This window comes from Catharus ustulatus, chromosome 17, assembly GCF_009819885.2.
Source record: "Catharus ustulatus isolate bCatUst1 chromosome 17, bCatUst1.pri.v2, whole genome shotgun sequence".
Classification (NCBI taxonomy): Eukaryota; Metazoa; Chordata; class Aves; order Passeriformes; family Turdidae; genus Catharus; species Catharus ustulatus.
In genome coordinates, this window is record NC_046237.1 from 7,306,392 (window position 1) to 7,326,434 (window position 20,043).

Sequence of the window (20,043 nt, forward strand, 5' to 3'; positions counted from 1 at the left end):
CTCTCCTGCCTCCGGCACGGCCAGACACGAGTTCAAACATTTTGGGAGTTTCTGGAAAAGCCCTGTCCCTTAACGGGATAAAGCTGACCGTGCTCCGAGATCCACAGCGTAGCGACTGCCTTCCTGGGGAAGCTCTCGCCGGCAGCTCTGGGTCGCGGTCCCCCTGCTTCGGGACAGCCCAAGCGGCTGGCAGAGCTTGTGCCAGCTGCAGGGGCCATTTACCACATCCCGGGATGGGAGCCCGGTCGGGTCGGGGGGTGAATCCTTCGGGGGGGCTGGGGCTCAGAGGCAGAGTGGCAGCGCCGAGTGACGTGAGCTGAATTAACTCCCACCTGCTTCCTCAAGTGCCTGGCACCGTCGGCCCCCTCCTCGCCGAACGCGCCTTTCACTCATGTAGTTAGGAAAGTTAACTTTTCTATTACCGCGCATTTCACTTACCCAGCTACTTAATTACCATTGTCCCAGGGAAATGTCAGTGTGACTCAGAGACGCTTTCCCATTAGGAAGAGACAGATGAATATTAAGTTGAGTTGCTGGTGGGTGGGCTGGCTTTCTCCCGGGAGACCCTGTCACCCTCCACGTCCCGGACCCATGGAGGACCCTCTTACCCAGCTCAGTAGATCTGTGACACTTTGCTCTGGGGCCAGGAGTAACTCGACCTCCCACCCGCAGCGAAGGGAAGGAACCTTATTCCAAACGGCATTTCCCTCTGCGTCCTTGGGATTTGGTTAATCTCTAACACATCTCCCTTGTGTGCAATTACCCTGTGCGGGGAGGTGATTGCACCCCAGGCCGCTGGGTGCATATATACTTATATACATATTCATATAAAAATAATGGCTTTGGTGTAGAAATGCTCCACCCCACCGTGTCTGCGGTGCCCGCACGGCCATCAGTCACAGCAGCGAGGGTTAAACTTCCCGAAGGCTGCCCACAGCCCCTCGCCCAGGGTCTTGTGGTCATTTGCAGGTGCGTTTTGTTCTTCTCAGCTTTGTTCTGTGTCTGCACGGCCCAGCACACCCCGACACAGCGAGGCGGGGCCGTGGCCGCTCTCTGTCCCTGCGGGGCCTGAGCTCCATCCCCCCTCGCTGCAGCCCCAGGGATGGAGGGATGGGTTCCTCTGTTGGCCCTGAAGGGGATGCAGGGCTCTGCTCTCGCCCCCCACCCCATGCCCGTCTCCCTTGGTCCCTCCGTGTTGGCACAGCCCCACCCGGATGAGTTAAAATCCCCCGCCAAATAAAGCCGTGGTGTCCCGCCTGCTTTTCAAGGAGCAGGGGGATGCCGACGGACCTGACCACCACTCCTGATGGAGGACCGCAGACACAGGCTGCCGTGGCTGCTGGGTGCCCAGCAGAGGGTCCCAGCGGTGTCGATGGCTCCTAATTCCCTCAGCAGTGCTGGGAGGGCTGAGCAAGGGGGCACCAGGTCCAGCAGCTGGTGTTCGAGCTGGGAGAACAGCAGGTTGCTGGGAAACATCCCTCTTGAGCTCCGATAAAAATAGCTCCATCTTCAAGGCAAGAGGACTGGCTGCACTGCCAGCGACGCAGGGGATGCGTCTGCACCCACCGGGGTGTGGGGGCCGAGGCAGGATGTCCTGTGGGGTCTGCACCTCGGACCCCCGTCCCACCCGTCTGTTGTGACATGGTGCAGTGGGACGGTGGTGCAGGGGCTCAGAGGTTGCCTGTCATTGCCCAATGCTGTTCTCCTTTATTCCCAAATCAGACTTGGAAACATGTGAGAACAGGAATTAGGGCTGCATGGGGAAAGTGGGGGTGTCTTTTCCCCCCCCATCCAGCTCTCCTTGCCTCTTTGTCTTATCTCCGTGTTTGCCCTCATGAGGAGGGGGTTCAGGGGGATGTGGAGCTGGGGGGAAGCCCAGTGGCTCTGAGCCCTGGAATTGCAGAGGTTGGGGGGTGGTTCTGTGCAAAGGCTTTTTCACCCGACAGCAGCTAGGCTGGGTGGGTTGGGACATCCCTCTCTCCCTTTCCAGCAGCTTTGGATGGGCTCACTTCACTCCCCAGCATCTCCACGAGGACGGTGCCTCTTCCCAGCCTGGGGAACAGGGTGAGAGGAGGTCAGGGCTTCACCTTTCCCTCTCCACCCTTCTTGGACAGGGTTTGAATTTGGTGTTCAGGGGATTCACACCCCCAGCAGCCAAACCCCTCTGGGACGCAGCTGTGTGAGAACACGGACAGATCCCATCCCAGTCCTCTGCCACTTCCCTTGTTTGGGGCACGCGTTTCTGCCCCGAGGACCGAGGCTGGGCACGACGGAAGCGTCCGAGTGATGCAGCCGCAGCGGTGGGATGTGCACCCCATTCCCGGGGCTGCGGGGAGGCCTCGGCGGTGCGGGCGAGCCTGCTCGGGAGGTGGCGGGGATGCTGCGGGGCTGATTATTCACAGCTTCCCTCGCCCCGATTGGCTCTGCCGCCGCGCACAGCCGGGCCCCGCCGCAGGAGGAGACTCCGTGGCCATAAAAGCGAGGTGAGAGGCAGCCGGCGGTGAGTCCGGTGGGCAACCCGGGCAGCACCGTGGGGCCACCTGCCAGTGTGGCCTCGCCACCGATGACTGGCGCAGCCTGACGCCCGTGGAGGGACCGCCACCAGCCACGACCCGTCCTGACTTGGCGAAGCAGGTGCTCGACGGGACGGGGAGCAGCGGCAGGTAGGGCTGCCGGGGTTGTCATCCCTCTTCCATTGCGTGGGCACAATCAGGGAATCGCTTTTGCTCCCCAAAAAGCAACAGTTTAAGAACACCCCCTGAGCTGCGCTGCTGAGAGTGGCTTGTGGTTGGACTTGTGTTATTTTGGGGAGCTCCCACATGGCTGCAGGTCCCTGTCTTCCCTTGAGTGGTTTCAGAGCCCATGAACAGCTGTCCAGAGCTCTGCTGGGGTTCATTTCCGTGCTGATGCTGTGCCTGCCGTCCTGGCAGCAGAATCACCCAGGGCTTGGAGGGGCAAAGGGAGTGGGCAGAGAGGATGGGGGTGTTCTCTCTCCCCCTTCTTGGCTCAAGCAGCAGTGCTGAGTTTTGAGTGATTCTGTTCCAAAAGTTACCAGCTTTTTTTGAGAAGCCTTGTCCTGATGGTGTTTCCAGGAAATTTTTAGACGTGAGGAAAAGAGCTGCTGGAAGGTTGATTGTTCTTCTTCACCAGAAATATGTGCAGGATCCAAGCCTGTGGAGTTGGACCTGTGTGGGAGGAGGGATCTGCTCAGATTGGGTGAGCTGTTCACATCCTTCATTAGGTATAATCACAGGTTAGTCAAGATGGGGTCAGTCTCTGCTGTCCAGCACACACAGGCCTGATTCCTCATCCCTCCTTGGGTCCCAGGTCTGTAATTGGCCCCTGGTGCATGGATGCTGCTTGGAGGCTTTCCAAAGCAAAGCCTGGTCTTTGAGGACTCAAGTGGAAATGGGACAGGGGAGGAAGGGAAACTGGCAGGCACCTGGCACAGCTAGAATGTGCCAAGTGGCCACAGAGGCTGGGACTCAATGTTGGCATTGCCAGACCCTGCCACGATCCTTCCAAGGTGTTCCTGCAGGAGGGATGGCTCTGGAGCCTTGGGCTTCTCCAGGTAACGCAGGATTGAGCCCGAACTCAGCTTTTCTTCTTCAGCCCTTTGTGTTCTTTTTGCTTTTTCCTCCCCGCTGCTTCTTTCCTCTTTTGTCCAAAGCCGTTTGTTTTTTATCCCTTTTCCTGCTCCCGTTTTGCCAGCCCTCCTTATCCCAGCTCCAGGAGCAGGCAGAAAGCTCTGCCGGTAGATTTGTGGCACCACCTGCACGTTTGCAGTGGGGTGTCCCAGGTGTCCCTGGCCATGTTGAGTTCGGAGAACTGCAGCTCTCCTGAGTGCCACGAAATCCTCTGCCTGCAGCAGGGTGACAGGGATGGGACACGCTGTGTTCAGATGCCAGAGGTCTGAACAAACCAGCAGTTTATTCCCAGCATGGGAACGTTCCAGGTGCCGTCCCTGCGCGCTGCTCTGGCAGCACCCACGGGGATACCGGCAGCAGAGGAGCAAGGGAGGGGAAGCGGGTGGGGAAAGGGAGGGAAAAGGTTCCCGGTGGGGCTCCTGGGAAGCAGTCAGCAGCTCTTTTTGGGAGCTTCATTCCCCCTAGTGCCGCAGCTGGCACCTACCTGTGCGGATGGCACGTCCTCGCTCCTCGGTGCTGTCTCGGTGGCCCTGATGCAATAAAGGACTGTCCCCGTGGCTCAGTGGCGAGGGCTGGCTGAGGTCCCACCGTGCCCCTGCCATCCTGGGCAGCTGCCACCCTGCTCCCTGCCAGGGCACTGGGAGGATTCACAGAGCTGGTGGCCGTGCAGCCAAGGAATGCAGACAGCTCGACACACGATGGTGCAGATAATTCAAATTAAATTTTAATCTAGCATGAATTAATACTGTGACATTAACATTTCTTCATCAGTACCAATTACAGTACATTAGCAGCTATTGCTGGAGAACACAATAGTCTCTGATATGCGTCATTAATGTGTAACAGATCCCTCTGGGTCATGCCTTACCCACCCTAGATAAAAGCAGCAATGGAGGCAGGCAGGGGCTTACAGACAGTGCACCCCTTTGGGGCTGCCTCTTCCTCCAGGGCTAGCATGGTCCTGTGGTACTGTGATCCTGTGGCACTGCAGCCAGGGTTGGCAGTGACCCCTCCAGCCTCCCCTGGGGTCAGATTTAGCACTGCAGAGCCCCTCTCCCAGCTGAGCACAGTGTCCTCGTCCGCAGAGGCCAAAGGCTCCATCACGGCTCTCGAAGGTCTGGAGGATGGCAGTCGTGGTCTGCAGGTAGGCTTGAACCCAGAGTCCTTCTTTTTCCTCTTTCTCCTGCTGCACCAGCCCAGCAGACTTGGTGGGAGGGAGGGAGGGGAGATGAAGCTGCACTGGTGTGGGGTACAGCAGCCTGGGGTGAGTCCACACTGGGCCATGGCATCACCCCATCTACTTGCCACTGCAGCTCCGTTTGCTGTGGCTCTTGTCCCCAAGGCCAAGAGCTGGTGATTCATCTGCCTGTGCCGTGCAGACGTGGCAATCACTGAGAAACCCAATGCTGGGGAAAAAAGGGACTTTTCTTTCTAATGGTATGATAAGAGAGATGGATAGGATAGATGGGAGGGAACTGAGATGAGATATGAGATGCAACAGTGGTCACACCTACAGTGACTTGGTGGCTGCTAGGGACTGGCTATGGCTCTGGGCTTGTGCCAAGGACTGGGCTGCAGCCAGGGTAAGGGGTCACATCTTGTTATGTGCTTGCTGGGAGCAGCATCTGGAGGTAAGCCATATGGGAATGGGCACAGGCACAGGTCCCTGTGTATGCCCCCAGGAGCAGCTCACAGATGGAGGTGGTAGGTGCTCAGTGCCTGTGGAGTGGTGATGGCCCCCCCAGAGCTGGTATAAGGGATGGTGACAGGCTCTGTGCTGTCTTCTCCTCTCCAGGCAGCGTCTGCAGGACAAGATGGCACGGTGGGCACTTGCACTGGCACTCTGCCTGTCCCTGTCTGCGGTGGCATCTGCCGACTGTGTCACCCAGTGCTCCCTCTGTGCAGCCCAGACCCGTGGTGCCGAGAGCAGCGTCCAGCCCCTGGTGAGTGCCGGCCCCACACGGACGTGAGCCAGGGAGCCACAGCAGTGGAGTGTCACAGGTGCAGGGTGGCAGAGTGAGGTGGCACCTGGTGTGGTGGTCAGGGGCACCCCATGGTCCTGGGGCTGTGCAAATTTCGACTTCTCACTGAGCTGAGCAGCACGTTGGGCACAAACCCCTAGGTTTGGGATGAGGTGGGAGAAAGGCAGGAGCTCACCTGAGCACCTGGGACTGCTGTCTTGCAGATGTGCCTGTGGGAATGCCAGGGCTCCTTGTCACCCGGCCCCGAGTGGGAGAGGTGCAGGAAGGCACTGGTGCTTCTGGCCCCGCTGGTGGCCCTGGCCGAAGGGACAGAGCCACAGGAGGCAGAGGAGGATGAGCCAGAGCCAGAGCAGGGTCTGGGCCCCGCAGAGCTGCTGCCACCGCCGGCCAAGCGCTACGGGGGCTTCATGAAGATGATGTCCAAGGCGAAGCTGCTGTCCCTGCTCCGCGAGAACGCTCACAGCAAGGGCGGCCTCAGCAAGAAGTTCGGGGGCTTCAGCCACAAGCCGGGGGAGCGAGCGGCCCCCGAGGACTACCCGGGGCCGGCAGGGGACGGGGACGAGGAGCCCACGGGGGCCGGGGCCGAGGGCCAGGAGCTGGCACAGCTGCACAAGCGCTACGGGGGCTTCATGCGGCGCATCCGCCCCAAGCTCAAGTGGGACAATCAGAAGCGCTACGGGGGCTTCCTGCGGAGGCAGTTCAAGGTGATCACACGCTCGGACGAGGACCCCAGCGCCTACTCAGGGGAGGTGTCAGACCTATAGAGCCAGGCGTGGGACAGCAGCACCACGGTCCCCACATTGCCACCCTGACTGTGCCATCGCCCCCAGCCCTGGCCCCTGCCCAGCCCGGTGTGGCTGGTGTCACCCTTGCCCCATTCCCCCAGGGGACAGTGAGTTCCATCCCCAGTTATCCCTCTCTGGTTCACCTGCCCATCCTGTGCACGGAGGGGACAGTGCCACTCCTCCAGCTGCTGGTGGTGTGGCTGTGGCCCAGCCCAGGGTTCCCGGGAGTGTATTGCTGGGGACACACATCCTCCATCCTCCCGTGGCTGCCAGAACACAGCAGGGCCTGGAAACCATCCCAGCTGAGGTACAGGGCGGTGGCTCCGAGCACTGGGAAGGATGAGCCAGGGCAGGATCAGGGAGGTGGCTGCCATGGCCAGGGGCAGAGGTGGCTGGTGGAACCACAGCACCATCACCAGGTGCTCAAGTGGTGCTGAGCCCAGCCCCCACTTCCCTCTCTGAGCCTCTTAGTGTCCCTCCCACTTATCCCAGCCCCTCTGGTGCCCCTGGGCTCCCCCTCCAAGAACAACTCTAGAGGCAGGTCAGCTCCATGCCCCAACACCCAAGCCCCCACCGCAGTCAATAAAAGGCAGATGCCAACGAAGCTGAAGCCATGCTGGGTGCTGAGCCTCCTCTCCAGGGCAGAGCAAGCATCCCAAATGAGCCAGGGGACCTGCTGTGAGACCTGCAGGCAACACATGGGGGTATCCTTCCTGTGCCATGAGTGCCAAAAGGAACGTGGGACCCCACAGACCTCAGGAGCCATATCCTGAGGGTGACAGCTGAGATGGCCCTGAGCAAGTGCAGGGCAGGGATGCTCAGCCTGCTGCAGGGGTGTGTAGGGTGCTGGCAAGGTACCTCCTCCAGCAGCAGGCAGGGGAGACTTCCTTGGGAATCACAGCTGCTGCCCCAGCTGGGAAGGGGCAGTTGTGCTGAGGGCAGGAGGAAAACTGTCCCTCTTCTGCTCGTGTGTGACACCACCAGCAGCAGCTCAGTGCTGAGGAAGCACAGCCTGCACAGCAACTTCCCTTTTGAGTGGCTATGTAGCCCCACAGGGCAGTTCCTGGCTCTGGTGAGACACAGTTCATGTCCCAGACACAGCCCAGGCACCAGCTCCAGGCTGGGAAAGGGGGGAGGTCACTGCAGAGCACTGGAACACTCAGCTCACTCATAGCACAGGCTGGAGCCAGCACACAGCCTGCCTGCAGAGTTCCAGCTCAGCTCCCTGCACCTAAAGACGCAGCAGGGCCAGCCCCTGGTCAGTCCTTGCCCATGGGGTGCACCGCTCCCCTCCCTCATGGTGCCCAGGGGAACCAGCACCACAGCCCTCAGCCCAGCTCAACCTCCTGCCTTCTTCTGCCCTCCCTCCATGCACACTTGAGGGCTGTGCAGGATTGAACCCTCCTTTCCTCCTCCCTGCAGGACACACAGACCCCCAACCCTGCCCTGCAGCGAGTGACAAGGTGAGCCCCCTGAGCACAGGGACACGCTGACGTGCAGGAGCAGCACAGGACTTTTCACTTTTATTATAAAAATATCTTGCAAGCAAAAAGAAAAAAACAAAACCAACTCCCCCCAAAAAAGTCTGTACAAGCAGTCACATTGCTCCCAAAGCACCCCCAAGGGCCCCAGGTGCCCCCAAGCCTCCCGCAATTTCCACTGCTGAAGGAGCCAACAGAGGGTGAGACTCCATATGGTGGCCCAGGTAGGGGGCACATGGAAGACATTTGTCCCCATGGGTGGGCTAGGGAGGGTCTGCCTGGTCCCCAAGACAGAGCTGGGGTGGGGGAAGCATATAAGTCTCTTATAAACTCTGGAGGGTTTGGGGGATTCTTTACTTAGGCCTCGGTCTTAATTTTGCACATCTTATTCTAGTGTTAAGTACACAGCAGTAACACCCACGTACAACACAAAACATTGGGGGTTTCAGCTCTAAAAATTAACAGTTACATGTCAAACAGTCAAAACATGTTACACGGTACCTGCGGGGAGCTCCCGGGGGGAGCCAGGCTGGGGGGGCCCTCGCACGCTTTGTACAAGCCTGGGGCAGCGCTGGCGGGTCCCAGGGCAGGGCAAGGCTGTGCACAGGAAGATGATGCTGAGAAGGATGCTCGGTGCTGGAGCTCCCCTGGACGGCAGGGTGGGGGCCTCGGCTCAGTGGCCTTCCAGCCTCTTGGCCTCGGGGCGAGACAGAGGTCCCGCAGAAGGGACACTTGGGAAGAGAGGGCGGACGCTTCGGTCCTTCCTTTAAAGCCAGAGTTTGGTGTCCAGGCGTGGTGGCAGAGCCCCAGAAGGCAGTGTGGGGGCCCTGCTGGTCCTGGGGAGCCATGGGTCAGGCAGTGGCATCCCCATGAGAGCTGGTGTGGAGGCACTGTACCTGTCCCCTCAGTCCAGCTGGAGCTTCCCAAGGAGCTGCTGCTCCGCTGGCTGAATCTGCTGGCGGGCAAACCCGGCACACTGAGGTTAAGCAACCCCTGATGGGGGCCCTGAAAGAGATGGAGCTGGCAGCCCCAGGACCAAACTGCCCCCAAAAATCATGTCTCTCTGGATGGGAGAAGACCTGAATAAGTATTGCAGGCTCCATTTCCATCCTAAAACACAGGTACCGCAGCGCATCTTCACATTGTTCCCAGTGCTTCCAGGAGAACAGTCTTGGGGAGGAGCAGAGCAGCTCCCCGCAGGACAGGGGGTCCCAGCAGCCACTGCTCACTCACTTCCTGGTGATCTGGACGCTGGCATACTCAGAGCTGCTCTCCTCGGGGCGCGGGGCCGGCCGCTTGGGCGCCTTGCTGAGGTGCACCATGTCCAGGTCGGCGTAGGTGAGGTTTTCGTCGCCGTTGGGCGCCCGGTTGGTCTGGATGCAGGCGTACTCCGACTGCTGGCTCATCTCCACCATCCGGCGGATGGTCTTCCTCTCCTTGTCGAAGTTCAGGTCCGCGTAGGTCAGGTTGTTGGGGTCAGATTCCTGTGTGAGACACCAAGAGTTCCTCCTCTGGGAAGGTGCCCCTGTACCCACAGCCCTGTTCTGGAGTCAATCCCACTGCAGCTCAGCCCAGGCCACCCCAACCCTGCTTCATGGGGGAACCATGCCAGCAGCCACCACTCTGCAGCCATGCTCTACCCCATGCTACAGCTTCAAATTGTGAGCCACCCTGTCACCCTGCTCTGGCTTCAAAACCACTGCCACAATTCCAGAGCTACCACTGAAGCCACTCCATCACTCCATCCCAGCAGGGCCAGACTGCCCAGTGATGCCCACACAGGAGCTGGCAGAGCCTGGGTGGGATGGACAGATTGCTGCTGATCACGACTTTGCTCGTAGCTGCGTCACCAAATGCAAAATAACTCCACAAATAGCCTGGCTGGCTATCGCACAGCTGGTTCTCCAGGCAGCACCAATCCAGACTTTACTGGGAGGAGAAGGAGGAGGAAGGAGGGTGAAGGCAGAAAAGATTCTGGGAAGTGGCTACCCACTTCCTGGAGCAGCCTCTCTTCCACCTCCAGCCACAGAGTGGAGACACTGAGATGTTTCACCACCCTCCACTCCCATCTCCGGTGGCTCCCGGCCACTCTCCCTCCCCAGACCCAGGATGACCCACCTGGGTCGTGGCCTCGCTGCTCTTCTCTGGCTCATGTAACCTGCAAGGAGGGACAAGAAAGTCAGATGCATGGAGTGTCCTGTTGCCCTTTCCCAGGTGATGGAGCAGCTGGGGAGGTCAGATGCAAGCCAAGGTCCTTGCAGCTGCACTCAGCAAGACAAGTCCTGAGCATTGGCTCGTGTTGGTCCAGCTGCCTCCTCTGCTGGCCAGAGACCAGCTCCCAGCAGCCTGCTCAGCCCCACCACAAGCAAAAACTCCCCATGAGAACAGAACCCCAGCTGGAGAGATGGGCAGAGACTGTGCTCCTGCCTCCCTTTCACAAGTTTTGGGGATACATCTCTGTCCCAGTCCTGAGGGACTCTGGGCTGGAGGTGTCCAGCTCAGAGTTCCCACAAGTTACCAGCGACTAGAAGAGATTTGCACTCACCTGGCAGATGGCGAGCTTTTACCTGCTGAAAGAGAAGAAGTTTAGAAAAAAATTAATTCAGGAAACAAGATAAATGCCCCATTTCCCCGGGCACAGAGAACACATGCAGAGAATGCTTCAAGGACAAGGACACAGCTTTTCCCAGAGGCAAGTGCCTGCAATTCCCAGGAGTTTCAATCAATTTCATTCAGTACTTTTCCTGGGGGAGCACAGGAGGTACAGGGCAGGGTTTAGACCAGCCAGAGATTACCCTGCAGCCTGCAAACAACCTGGGCAGCTCTATCCACCACCCCACTAGGCAGTACCTGCAGCTGCACTGCCAGGAGTTATTGCCCAATGGGACAAGGTGAAACCCATGGGAAAGAGAGGTAAAACGGGGTTGGGAGCAGCTGCCTCCCTGCCTTACCCTTGATCTGCTTCGTCCGGATGAGGTACAGAATGGCAGCCACCAGCAGGGCCAGCACGGTGCAGACCACACCCACCACGATGTAGATGAGCATATCATCTGAAACATCAATGAAAAGGTCACCATGGCCCAAGAACGTGGTACCTCACAGTCCCTGCAGCCTCACAATTGGGATTGGCCCAGTGATGCATGAAGCACCAAGGAAGACAGCCACCACCACAACCCCCAGCCCCCTGATATGGAGATTTCGTCCTCATATTTGGATGGGGCTTTGAGCTTCCCTCAGGGGGTGACACCACACAGCCATGCTGGCAGGCACCCCATGCCAGCAGCTCTGACCCACCCTTAAGCATCTGGGACTCCTTGCTCCATTCACTCTGGGCTGTGTTGAAGATCCGCAGGAAGGCTGAGGAGTTGGCAGGGGCCTGGCCATCGTGCACCACCACACAGGCGATCGTGGATCCGTTTTTCTCCTCCGTTGCTTGCACCTCCACCCAGCTTCTCAGCTGGAACAAGCCCCCGGAGAGCTCCGACGGCCGGGAGACGTTCTTCACCTTCATCTCCTTCCCATTCTCCAGCCAGGAAATGGACACGTTTGGTGGGTAAAACTCCTTCACAAGGCAGGTGAAGGTCACGGTCGTGTTCAGCTCAACAGAGCTCGGCTCAGTGCGCACCTCAACAATGGGGGGAACTGGGAAGAGAGGCAGAGCTTGGTGTTTGGTGTCCCTGGCTCTGCTCCCACAGGGCACCCTGTCCCTGCCCCAGGTACCCCTGTCCTCCTCCCAGGGACCCCAGCCCCACAGGAGCAGCACACCCCAGTGTGAGTCCCCCAGCCCTCACCTCGCAGGACTCTGCTGAGCTGGAAGCTCCCACGCAGTGGGGCCGGCAGCGTGGAGTGCTGCACCACACAGGTCACCTGTGAGGGGACATCGTCCTTCTGCAGGGTCACGTTCACGGTGCTGGATATATTGTAGGTTTTGTCCCTCCATTCTGTGATCTGGGGCTGCTGAGCTGTCATGGGGTTCTTGTTCTTGAACCATTTTACCACAATTTCTTTGGGAGAGAACCCTCCAGTGGTGCAGGTGAAAGGCACCGACTGCTCCGGCCTCACTCTCTGCTCAGGCCCAGACACGATCGGGGTGCTGGGTTTGGCTGTGGGGAGAAGCACGGGGCAATCAGACCAGGCTCTGGCCCCTGCCCAGCCCTGGGCCTGCCAGAGCAGAGTCTCCTACAAGGGCACAGGGATGGCTCATGGGATCCTCTGCTGGACCAGCCCTGAGCCCCTTCCCCATCCCTGTGCAGCCTGAGCAGAGCCCGCTGGGCTGGTTCCCATCAGGAGCTGCTCCAGGAGCCCCACTCACCTTGCACGGACACCTCTGTGCCACTGCCACGCTGAAACACCACATCCTCACCCCTGGGCCCCTTGGTAAACTTCACACAGTAGTAGGTGCCTGTGTCCTCAGGTGTAACATTCCTGATGTGGATGCTGAAGTCTGTGTCAGAGTCACTCACAGCTGCCATCACACGTGGAAAGGATAAGGGCGTTCTGTGGTCATAGATGGTCTTGTTCTCACTGTCCCAGCCCTTCAGCCACCTCACAGCACCTACTACATTCTTTCTAGACACAGTGCAGTTCAGGGTGAGCGTCTCCCCTGCTGCCACTGACACCTTGTCCTGGGGCTGGTGCAGACTGAAGGTCTGGGCACCCACACCTAGAGAAAAAAAAGAGACCAAGTTTCATCTGGCACCACACATCCAGACTCCTGACTGCTCTCCCAGCCCTGGGACAGGCTGAGGACCCCAGGTGACAGGCTGTGGCCACAGGCACAGTGCTCTGTCCACAGTGCAGAGCTGGACACAGCTTTGCTTGGTGACTGTGCTTTGGTCCACATGGATAAATCACAGACCACATCCCAGCTGCCCACGTCTCCAACACGCTGGGCTGCCTCCCCCTGCCACTTGGCATTGTCAGCCTGGAGAACAAAGTGCACAAAATGAGGTGCTCCAAAGAGCCAGCTCCCATCACCAATGTGACACTGCATTTTCTGTCCTAAATCTGTCCCTTTTCTGCATGGAATGCCAGCCCCAGTGATCCCAGCAGAGCACAAACCATGCCCCCCACAAATGCCAGGCAGGCAGGCACTGTTCCTGCTCAGCAGCAACCACAGGGAGATAATGCTTCTGGAGCATATCCACACCACTGGTCCCGAATCCAGTCACCTGTGCCACACCTCCCTGCACAGACAGTGACATCCCACACAACCCCCACCACACATCCAGGGGTTACACAGCGGTTACTCAGTGCTTCCCATGCCAATATAGTTATTGCAACCAAATTCACAAAAGATTTCAATCTTGGTCACTGCTTAAAGGAACACTTTTTAAGCCACATGGGGACAGAAGTGGGGGAACCACTTAGATCCACCTGCTGGTAACAGGTGGCTGTGGCACCCAGAACTGGTGTCATGGTCACACAGATCATGGTGTTTGAGCAGGTAATGCTGAGCAGCATGGAGAGCACATGGACTGGCACCCCACATCTCTCACACCAGAATGATGGAATCACAGAATTTTTTAGGCTGGAAAAGCTCTAAGATCGTTGAGGCCAACCATTAAGTCAGCATTGCCAAGTCTCTGATCAAACCAAGACCCCAAGTGCCACATCCACACATCTTTTAAAATCTCTCCAGGATTTAAATCCCTCCCCACAACTGCTCTGGACAGCTCTCTTTCAGTGAAGAACTTTTTCCCAATATCCAACCTAACCCTCCCCTGTACAACTTGAAGCCATTTCCTCCTGTCCTGCCGCCTGCTATTTGGGAGAGGAGAACGACCTCCACCTGGCCACAGCCTCCCATCAGGGACATCCAGGACAGCAATCCACACCAAGGCTTCCCTTGGGACACAGCAGGATAATCTCTGTCTGGATGCTCCCAGGAGGACCTGCTGTAGGACAAGCTGCTCTGACCCCTCTGGCCACAGCTGGCTCTCCCAGAGACCAGAGCTGATTTTTGGCAGCTGTGAATCCCTCCTGACTCACAGCGGTATGCGCGGTACCCACAGATGTTCTCACTGTTCCACTGTGTGTGGAATTACTCAATCTCTATGGCCAGAATTACCAGCAGCAGTTTCTCCAGACTGCCCCAGTTAAAGGCTTTTTGCCCAGGGCATCAGTCCACAGCATCCTCAGCCAAAACCTTCAGGCCTTGGTGTTTCCCTTTGAAGGCATGTCAGAGTTAACACAGCAGCAGCATTTAACACCAGAACAAGTTTTTCCCACAAAACAAGCACAGAGGGACGGAGTTGGTTTGTGTCACGTCCATATGAGTCATTCACTCTGAGCCTTGGTCCTGCACCTGAGCAGTGGTGCCCCGGGCCCCAGCACAGCAACCCCAGGCTTCTCAGGTGACATCCCAATTGTGGGGAGCAGAGGCCTCGTGCATTCCATGTGCTGAACACAGCACCGACACAGGGCAAACACCACTGGATCTGCTTCTGTGGCATCTCCTGAACTTCTCCATCTCCTGCTGCCGAGAGACCTTTCACAAGAAATGGTTGAGAAACTCACAGAGGAAGTTCACAAGCACAGAAGCATCATTGCATCACCCGTTTCTAGCCAAACCACCGCACATGGATGTGACACAGGCAGGGACCAGGCTGCCAGAGCAGAGAGTGGAATCCCCAGCCAGCAACCACACAGACCCCAAGCCCTTCCATGTACCTGACGGGGCCACAACACCAAGTACCGGTTCCAGCAAATTGGGCAAACAAAGCTCATTAGTGGACAGCACTAGTACAGCGAGGGACACATCCCTCGTGTGGCTGCAGCAGCAGGAGGCCAGGGCCACCCCCCCACTGCCACTCTGTGCCCTGTGATCAGTGTGTTACTCACTGCTCCCCCTCTGCAGTCCTCTAAAAGCAACTTCTATGGAGTGGTTACCCCCATGTCCCCTTGAGGGTCCCCTGCACTGGGTGGAACTGCCTGCACCATCTCCCACAGCCCAACCTGAGCGAGCCGAGCACCTCCTCTTCATCCTCCCTCTCTCCATCTGCCCATCTCCCCATGAGGCACATGGTGTGCTGAGGGGGAGAGCTGGGCAAGTGCCTGCTTTGGGGCCCAATACCCAAGAGTGTCAGGGTGGGCACTGCTCAACCCCAAAGTTCATTTCTTGGTTGCAGTGACGTGACTCTGAGAAATGTCCTCAGAAGCACTGGGACACTGAGCTGAGCGTGGCTGGGTGCCCTGCCTGTAGTTGGCTGCCATGCCTGGTGTGCAGCAAGGGCTTTCCACTACCTTGGCACAAGGGTCCTGCCTTCCTGGAACCGCAGGGATTTATCCCTGCAAGCAGCAGGGATCTCTCCCAGGGTCCAGATTTGCAGCCAAATGTGGATGCATTCCACAGCACTGAGCCCACATTCCCTCCTCACCGGGGCAGCAGTGTGCCTGCCTCCCTGCCCAGGGATTAGCAGGCACAGAGCATGCTGTTGTCCAAGGAAAGGATGCAAGGTGCTTCCCTGTTTTCCTGACTGCTACTGCTCCCAGAGGATCGAGGGAAAAAAGGGCTTCACACAGCCAGCAGCTTCACTGGCAGCTTTTGGTCACCACAGAAAACACCATGAGGCTCCAGGCAGCCCCTCGATAGGATTAAAATAGGGCTTTGGGGTATTTTTCCACGTGTTCTGCTCTGCTACCTCAGAGACCCTCACCCAGCTCTGCTCAGATCACCCTGTTCAGGGATTTCTGATCTATGACACAGCCTCTAGCCATAACCCACCACAGGAACACCCCAGCAAAGACCAGCTCGTACCCCCTGGCTGAGAAGCAGGAGTCCCAGTCAGACCTGGCTTCTCCACTTCCTACCTGCATCCAACATCCCTTTCCAGGACCAACCTGACCCCTTCCTGCTCACAATTACCCCAACCCCCTGCAGCAGCTCACAGCAATGCCCCCCCCACACCCCAAAGGGAAAACACAAAGGGGAAGTTGGCAGAAAACCCCAGATCACACAAGTTAGAAAATGCAAAGTTTCCACCAAAGCTTCTTTCCTCTTTCTCCCTGAACACAGCTTCTCCTCACACACAGACGATGCCTCCCCTTCTCCTTCCCCTTTTGAGATGTTCACCCAGTGGGAGCAAGAGCCCACCAAGCTCCCTCCCAGCAGCTCACAACGTGACTGTGCACCAGGAATGGGATACTGGGGGGGCTTAAGTCCACAAACACATGGGACATGACAATTTCTCCCTGCTTCTCCCCTGCTACCTCATGACACATTTTTTCTTGTATTTCAAACCACCTGGAAGTGGAACACGATCCTCTTGCCCCCAAGATCATGGGGAATTTAGGTGCTCTGACCCTGTAATCTGCTCTATCCTACACTCCAGAATTAGCCAAGGGTTTTAGAGCCCTGAAAGCATCACCTGACAGTTCCCACGTAGGTGGGAGCACCCTCACAGTGCAGACCCGGAGCACTTCCAGCCCAGAGCAGAGGCAGGAGCATGATCTGGCTGAGCCTCCCTCCTTCCCGTTATTCAGTTTAATTTGGGAGCAAAATAATTCCAGCTCTTGCTGCAGTGCAAGTTTTCCATGTCGGTGACACATTTTTTTTTCTATATTCCACCTTTTGAAGTATTTGATATTGAACAGATTGCAAGAGGCTGGGGTTTAATTCAGGAGAGGCTGCTTGGATGCTTCCTGGTAAAAATAGATTTTTTTCCTCTGAAGGAGCTCCGGGATGGCTGCGTGCTCCAGAAACGATGTGCAGCTGGTCACCGGCATCTGAAATCCCACAGTCACTCACTGAAGGAACAGGCCACTGGGCAAGGGAACCCCAAAATAATCCTGCTGGAATTTCACCTGCAGCAGGGCTGCCAGGAGTGGAAACTAACAGGTGCTGCCTAAAAAAGGCCTGGAATCTGCTGTTTAGGGAAGGCAAGGAGTGCCCTGGGGATAGCTGCTGAGCCCTGAGCAGACCCCAGGGCGCTCAGGGAGGGCTGTCCTAAAGGCTGTGTTTCACATCCGTGACATCAGAGGAAGCCTAAGCTCACAGGCAGCCACCATTTCCAAGCTCCCCTCCTCCAGCATCAGCAGAAATTCATCCCAAGAGCCAGAGCCCCAGCAGGAAACTGAATTCTCCTTTGGAAGAGGCTCTGTGGAGACAACCCAGCATGGAAGGGCTCTGCAGGGCACAGTTTCTCAATGGGGCTTTGCTGTTTGGTTTCCCACATCTCGCTGCCTTTGCCCCACTGGAAGCTCTCCTCCAGGACCTTTCCTTTTCCCCTTCACTTCTGCAGAAGCTGTCAGAACCGCCGGCAGTGGGAGCCTGGGCCAACTCTGCTGGAGTTCAGCTTAGTTTGAGCCATGGCCCAGGAGGGATTCGCCATATGGAAAAAAAGGACGTGCACGTTTGCACCTAAAATCGGGATGCAAACCACTTCACAACCCCGGGGTGGTTTTTTTCCCATGGCTGGCTCAAAGAAATGGGGTTCTTACTCCAAGACCACATTTAATTAAGTTCAGGAGCTTTGCTGGAGCTATTCTCTCACGCAGGAAATCGCAGTGGCTCGCTGGGAAGCCGCGCTCGCCGCCAAAGCCTTCTTGGCTCTCAGCAGCCGGAGTTTTCAGTTTGGGGCCAACACTTCTCAGTTGTGATCAGGCGACTCAAAGCAAGGAGTGTTGTGCTGAAAGCATTTGCTTTCTACCCAAGTTTGCATCCAACTCTTTGCCCAAGTAAAGCTTTGATGGTAAATATTTCAATGGGCTTGGGAGAATGTGGGTTTCCCCCGCGGAAGCTGGGTTGGGCTGTTTGCAGTAGGATCTGGCTGGAAGGGGTGGGGTTGGAACAGAGCAGAAAGCTCAGCAGTGAGATGCTCTTGAAGATGCATCACTATTGCTGCAGGTTTGCCTCAAAAACCCCGTCCCTCCCTTGGCAGGGAGAGCGATTCCTTCGAAACCACCCAAAACGAAACACCCTAGAAAGGAAACATCCTTGAAAGCAGCAGTCACCACAGTTCCTGGTGGGATGAGAGACTTCTCTTCCCGCTGCTGGTAAGGGAAACAGCCAAGAGCGACACATTTTGACTGGTCCTTTGCTGTGCTCCCCAGTTTTTATCAGGGACTGGTGGAGCCATGGGCCCCTGGGAGGCCTGGGACACTGAGCCTGAGGCGACACAGGGCTACACACAGGGTGCCCCGAGGTGTTGCAATTCCACCGCTCCAGTGCCCAACAGTTGAGTAGAGAAAGAGCCCACAGTGGGCTGAAGCAGGAGGGTAGCAAGAAAAACAAGTTCTTGGAAGAGAAGACAGGCAGCCCTCACCAGAGCTTCCCCATCCCTTCTCCACTACCACCTCCAAGTGGGAATTCGGGCTGCCTGCTGAGATTTGCCTCACCCATAGCTGGCAGGGGGTGCTCGCAAATGGGTGCTCGCAAATGGGTGGGAACAACATGCCTCTTCATGCTCCTGCCGAATTCCCGGCCTGGCTGGGAAGGGGAATGTCTGCCTGTCTTGAAGTTTGGTTTGAGAAGAACCGCCGGGCAAGGGCCCCCGCGGGAGCCCCTCGGCCACCGCCGCTCTCTAGGTCACCGCAGGAAAGGTCAAAGCAACTGTGCGCGGAGAGGCGGCGTCATGTCGGTACCGGAGGTGTGCGGGAGCGGGGAGAGGAGGATCGGGGGAAAATCGGGCAGGGAGACAAGGGGGGAACACGGCAGAGGAGAGGAGCAGGGCGGGATAAAGAGGGGGAAACACGGCAGAGCAGGGAGAGGAGCTGGGTGGAAGGGAAAGGTGGAAAGCAGGACAGAGGAGGCAGGAGCAGGATGGAAAAAAAGAGGGGAAACAGGGCAAAGCAGAGGAGAGGAGCAGCGTGAGAAAGGGGAGAACAGGGCAGAGCGGGGCAGCGGGGTGGGAGGGAAAGAGGGGAATAGGGCAAGGAAAGGAGCAGAGAGGCAGGCAGGAGCCATGGCTTACCGGGCAGGGCGAGCAGCAGCAGGCAGGGCAGTGCCCAGGCGGTGCGGCCGGGATCCCGGGGATGCGGCTCCATCGGTGCGGGGAGCGGAGCCCGCGGCTTCACAGCGCGGCCCCGCGCCCGGCTCGGCGGCTGGGTTTGATAAATAAGACAAATTAAAAATAAAAAATTAAAAAAAAAAAAAAGGCAAAGAAAAAAAAAACAAAAAAAGAAGAGAAAAAAAAGCGCAGAACTGCAGCTGGCGAAGGAAATCGCTCTTCTCAGCCCCAAAATGAGGAAGGAGGCCGGGCTCCCCCCTTTCTCCCCCCGCGGCGGGCGGGCAGCGCACACGCACGCACCGACACGGACCCGCGGCCCCGCCGCCGCCCGTGGGCACCGGAGCGGGCTCGGGGCCGCTGACGGGGCCGCCGCGGCGGGGCCCCGGGCGGGCGCGTGCCCCGGTGCCGCGCGGAGCCGCCTCCCCCCCGCCGCCGCGCCGCCTCCGTTGCCGTGGTACCGGGGAGGGACGGAGCTGGCCCCAGCTTCGAGACCCCCTCCGGCTCCCAGCAGCCCCGGTTTAGCGCCGCTTCCCCCCGTGGCGGGGGCGAAACCAGCCCCGCCCGCCCCGGGGCAGAGTCCTCCGGTCAACCCGGTGCGCGGCTGCCTTAAGGTGGGCTGGGAGGGACCCCCGGGACCGGCCGCCAGGAGCCGGGAGCTGTCGGCCAGGGCAGGGGGAGGCGGCTCCATGGCCCCAGGGCTGCGGGGATGGGGACTGGGGATCCTCTTGCTCGCCACAGGCTGCCGGTGTAGCCACCGCTTCGGCACGGCCACAACGCACAGCCCGGCATCCCGGGGCTGGGATTGGGGTGCGGGAGCACACAGGGGGTGTTCGGGGTCCTGAACACACAGCGACCACCTGGAGCTGAGCCAGGACAGCCCGTGGCAGAGGCACAAACAGCACACAGCCTTGGGGGTCCCAAATGCCCAGGGACCTCCCAAGGGACCACGCAGAGCTGAGAACCCGTGGCAGAGGCACGGGTGTTGTTTTGCCGGTGCCACAGGGACAGGTTAGCTTGGCCCGCGGGGGTCAGGGCCAGGAGGGGACACTGGTACAGCACAGACAGGCAGAGGGTGGATGGGGAGGGAGAGGAAAACCCTGCACAGCACGCTGGGAGAATGGGGACATCCCCGTGCTGTCCCCTCAGCGGGAGCCTGCAGCAGGAAGAAGCGAGAGCCTGAGGACATGGCAGCTGTAATT

General features: G+C 58.3%; 2 protein-coding genes across 4 annotated transcripts; one reads left to right on the plus strand and one right to left on the minus strand.

The window, feature by feature from the left end:
• Nucleotides 1–289: 289 nt before the first annotated feature.
• On the plus strand, nucleotides 290–7,024 carry PDYN (prodynorphin). Of its 3 annotated transcripts, XM_042779795.1 has the most exons (5): nucleotides 290–2,663; nucleotides 3,093–3,216; nucleotides 4,733–4,791; nucleotides 5,443–5,590; nucleotides 5,833–7,024. In XM_042779795.1, the coding sequence occupies exons 3-5, from the start codon at nucleotides 4,772–4,774 to the stop codon at nucleotides 6,391–6,393; spliced, it is 729 nt and encodes a 242-aa protein (XP_042635729.1). In that variant the 5' UTR covers nucleotides 290–2,663; nucleotides 3,093–3,216; nucleotides 4,733–4,771; the 3' UTR covers nucleotides 6,394–7,024. The 3 variants fall into 3 exon arrangements, with proteins under 3 accessions (XP_042635729.1, XP_042635728.1, XP_042635730.1); XM_042779794.1 differs by lacking the exon at nucleotides 3,093–3,216; XM_042779796.1 differs by lacking the exons at nucleotides 3,093–3,216; nucleotides 4,733–4,791 and having other exon boundaries at nucleotides 293–2,663.
• An 885-nt stretch (nucleotides 7,025–7,909) lies between these two features.
• Nucleotides 7,910–19,166, minus strand: LOC117004195 (tyrosine-protein phosphatase non-receptor type substrate 1-like). The gene is made up of 8 exons (XM_033074775.1): nucleotides 18,809–19,166; nucleotides 12,208–12,558; nucleotides 11,687–11,998; nucleotides 11,190–11,537; nucleotides 10,847–10,945; nucleotides 10,441–10,462; nucleotides 10,014–10,053; nucleotides 7,910–9,379 (listed from the first exon to the last, which is right to left on the minus strand). The coding sequence occupies exons 1-8, from the start codon at nucleotides 18,879–18,881 to the stop codon at nucleotides 9,125–9,127; spliced, it is 1,500 nt and encodes a 499-aa protein (XP_032930666.1). The 5' UTR covers nucleotides 18,882–19,166; the 3' UTR covers nucleotides 7,910–9,124.
• Nucleotides 19,167–20,043: the final 877 nt, after the last annotated feature.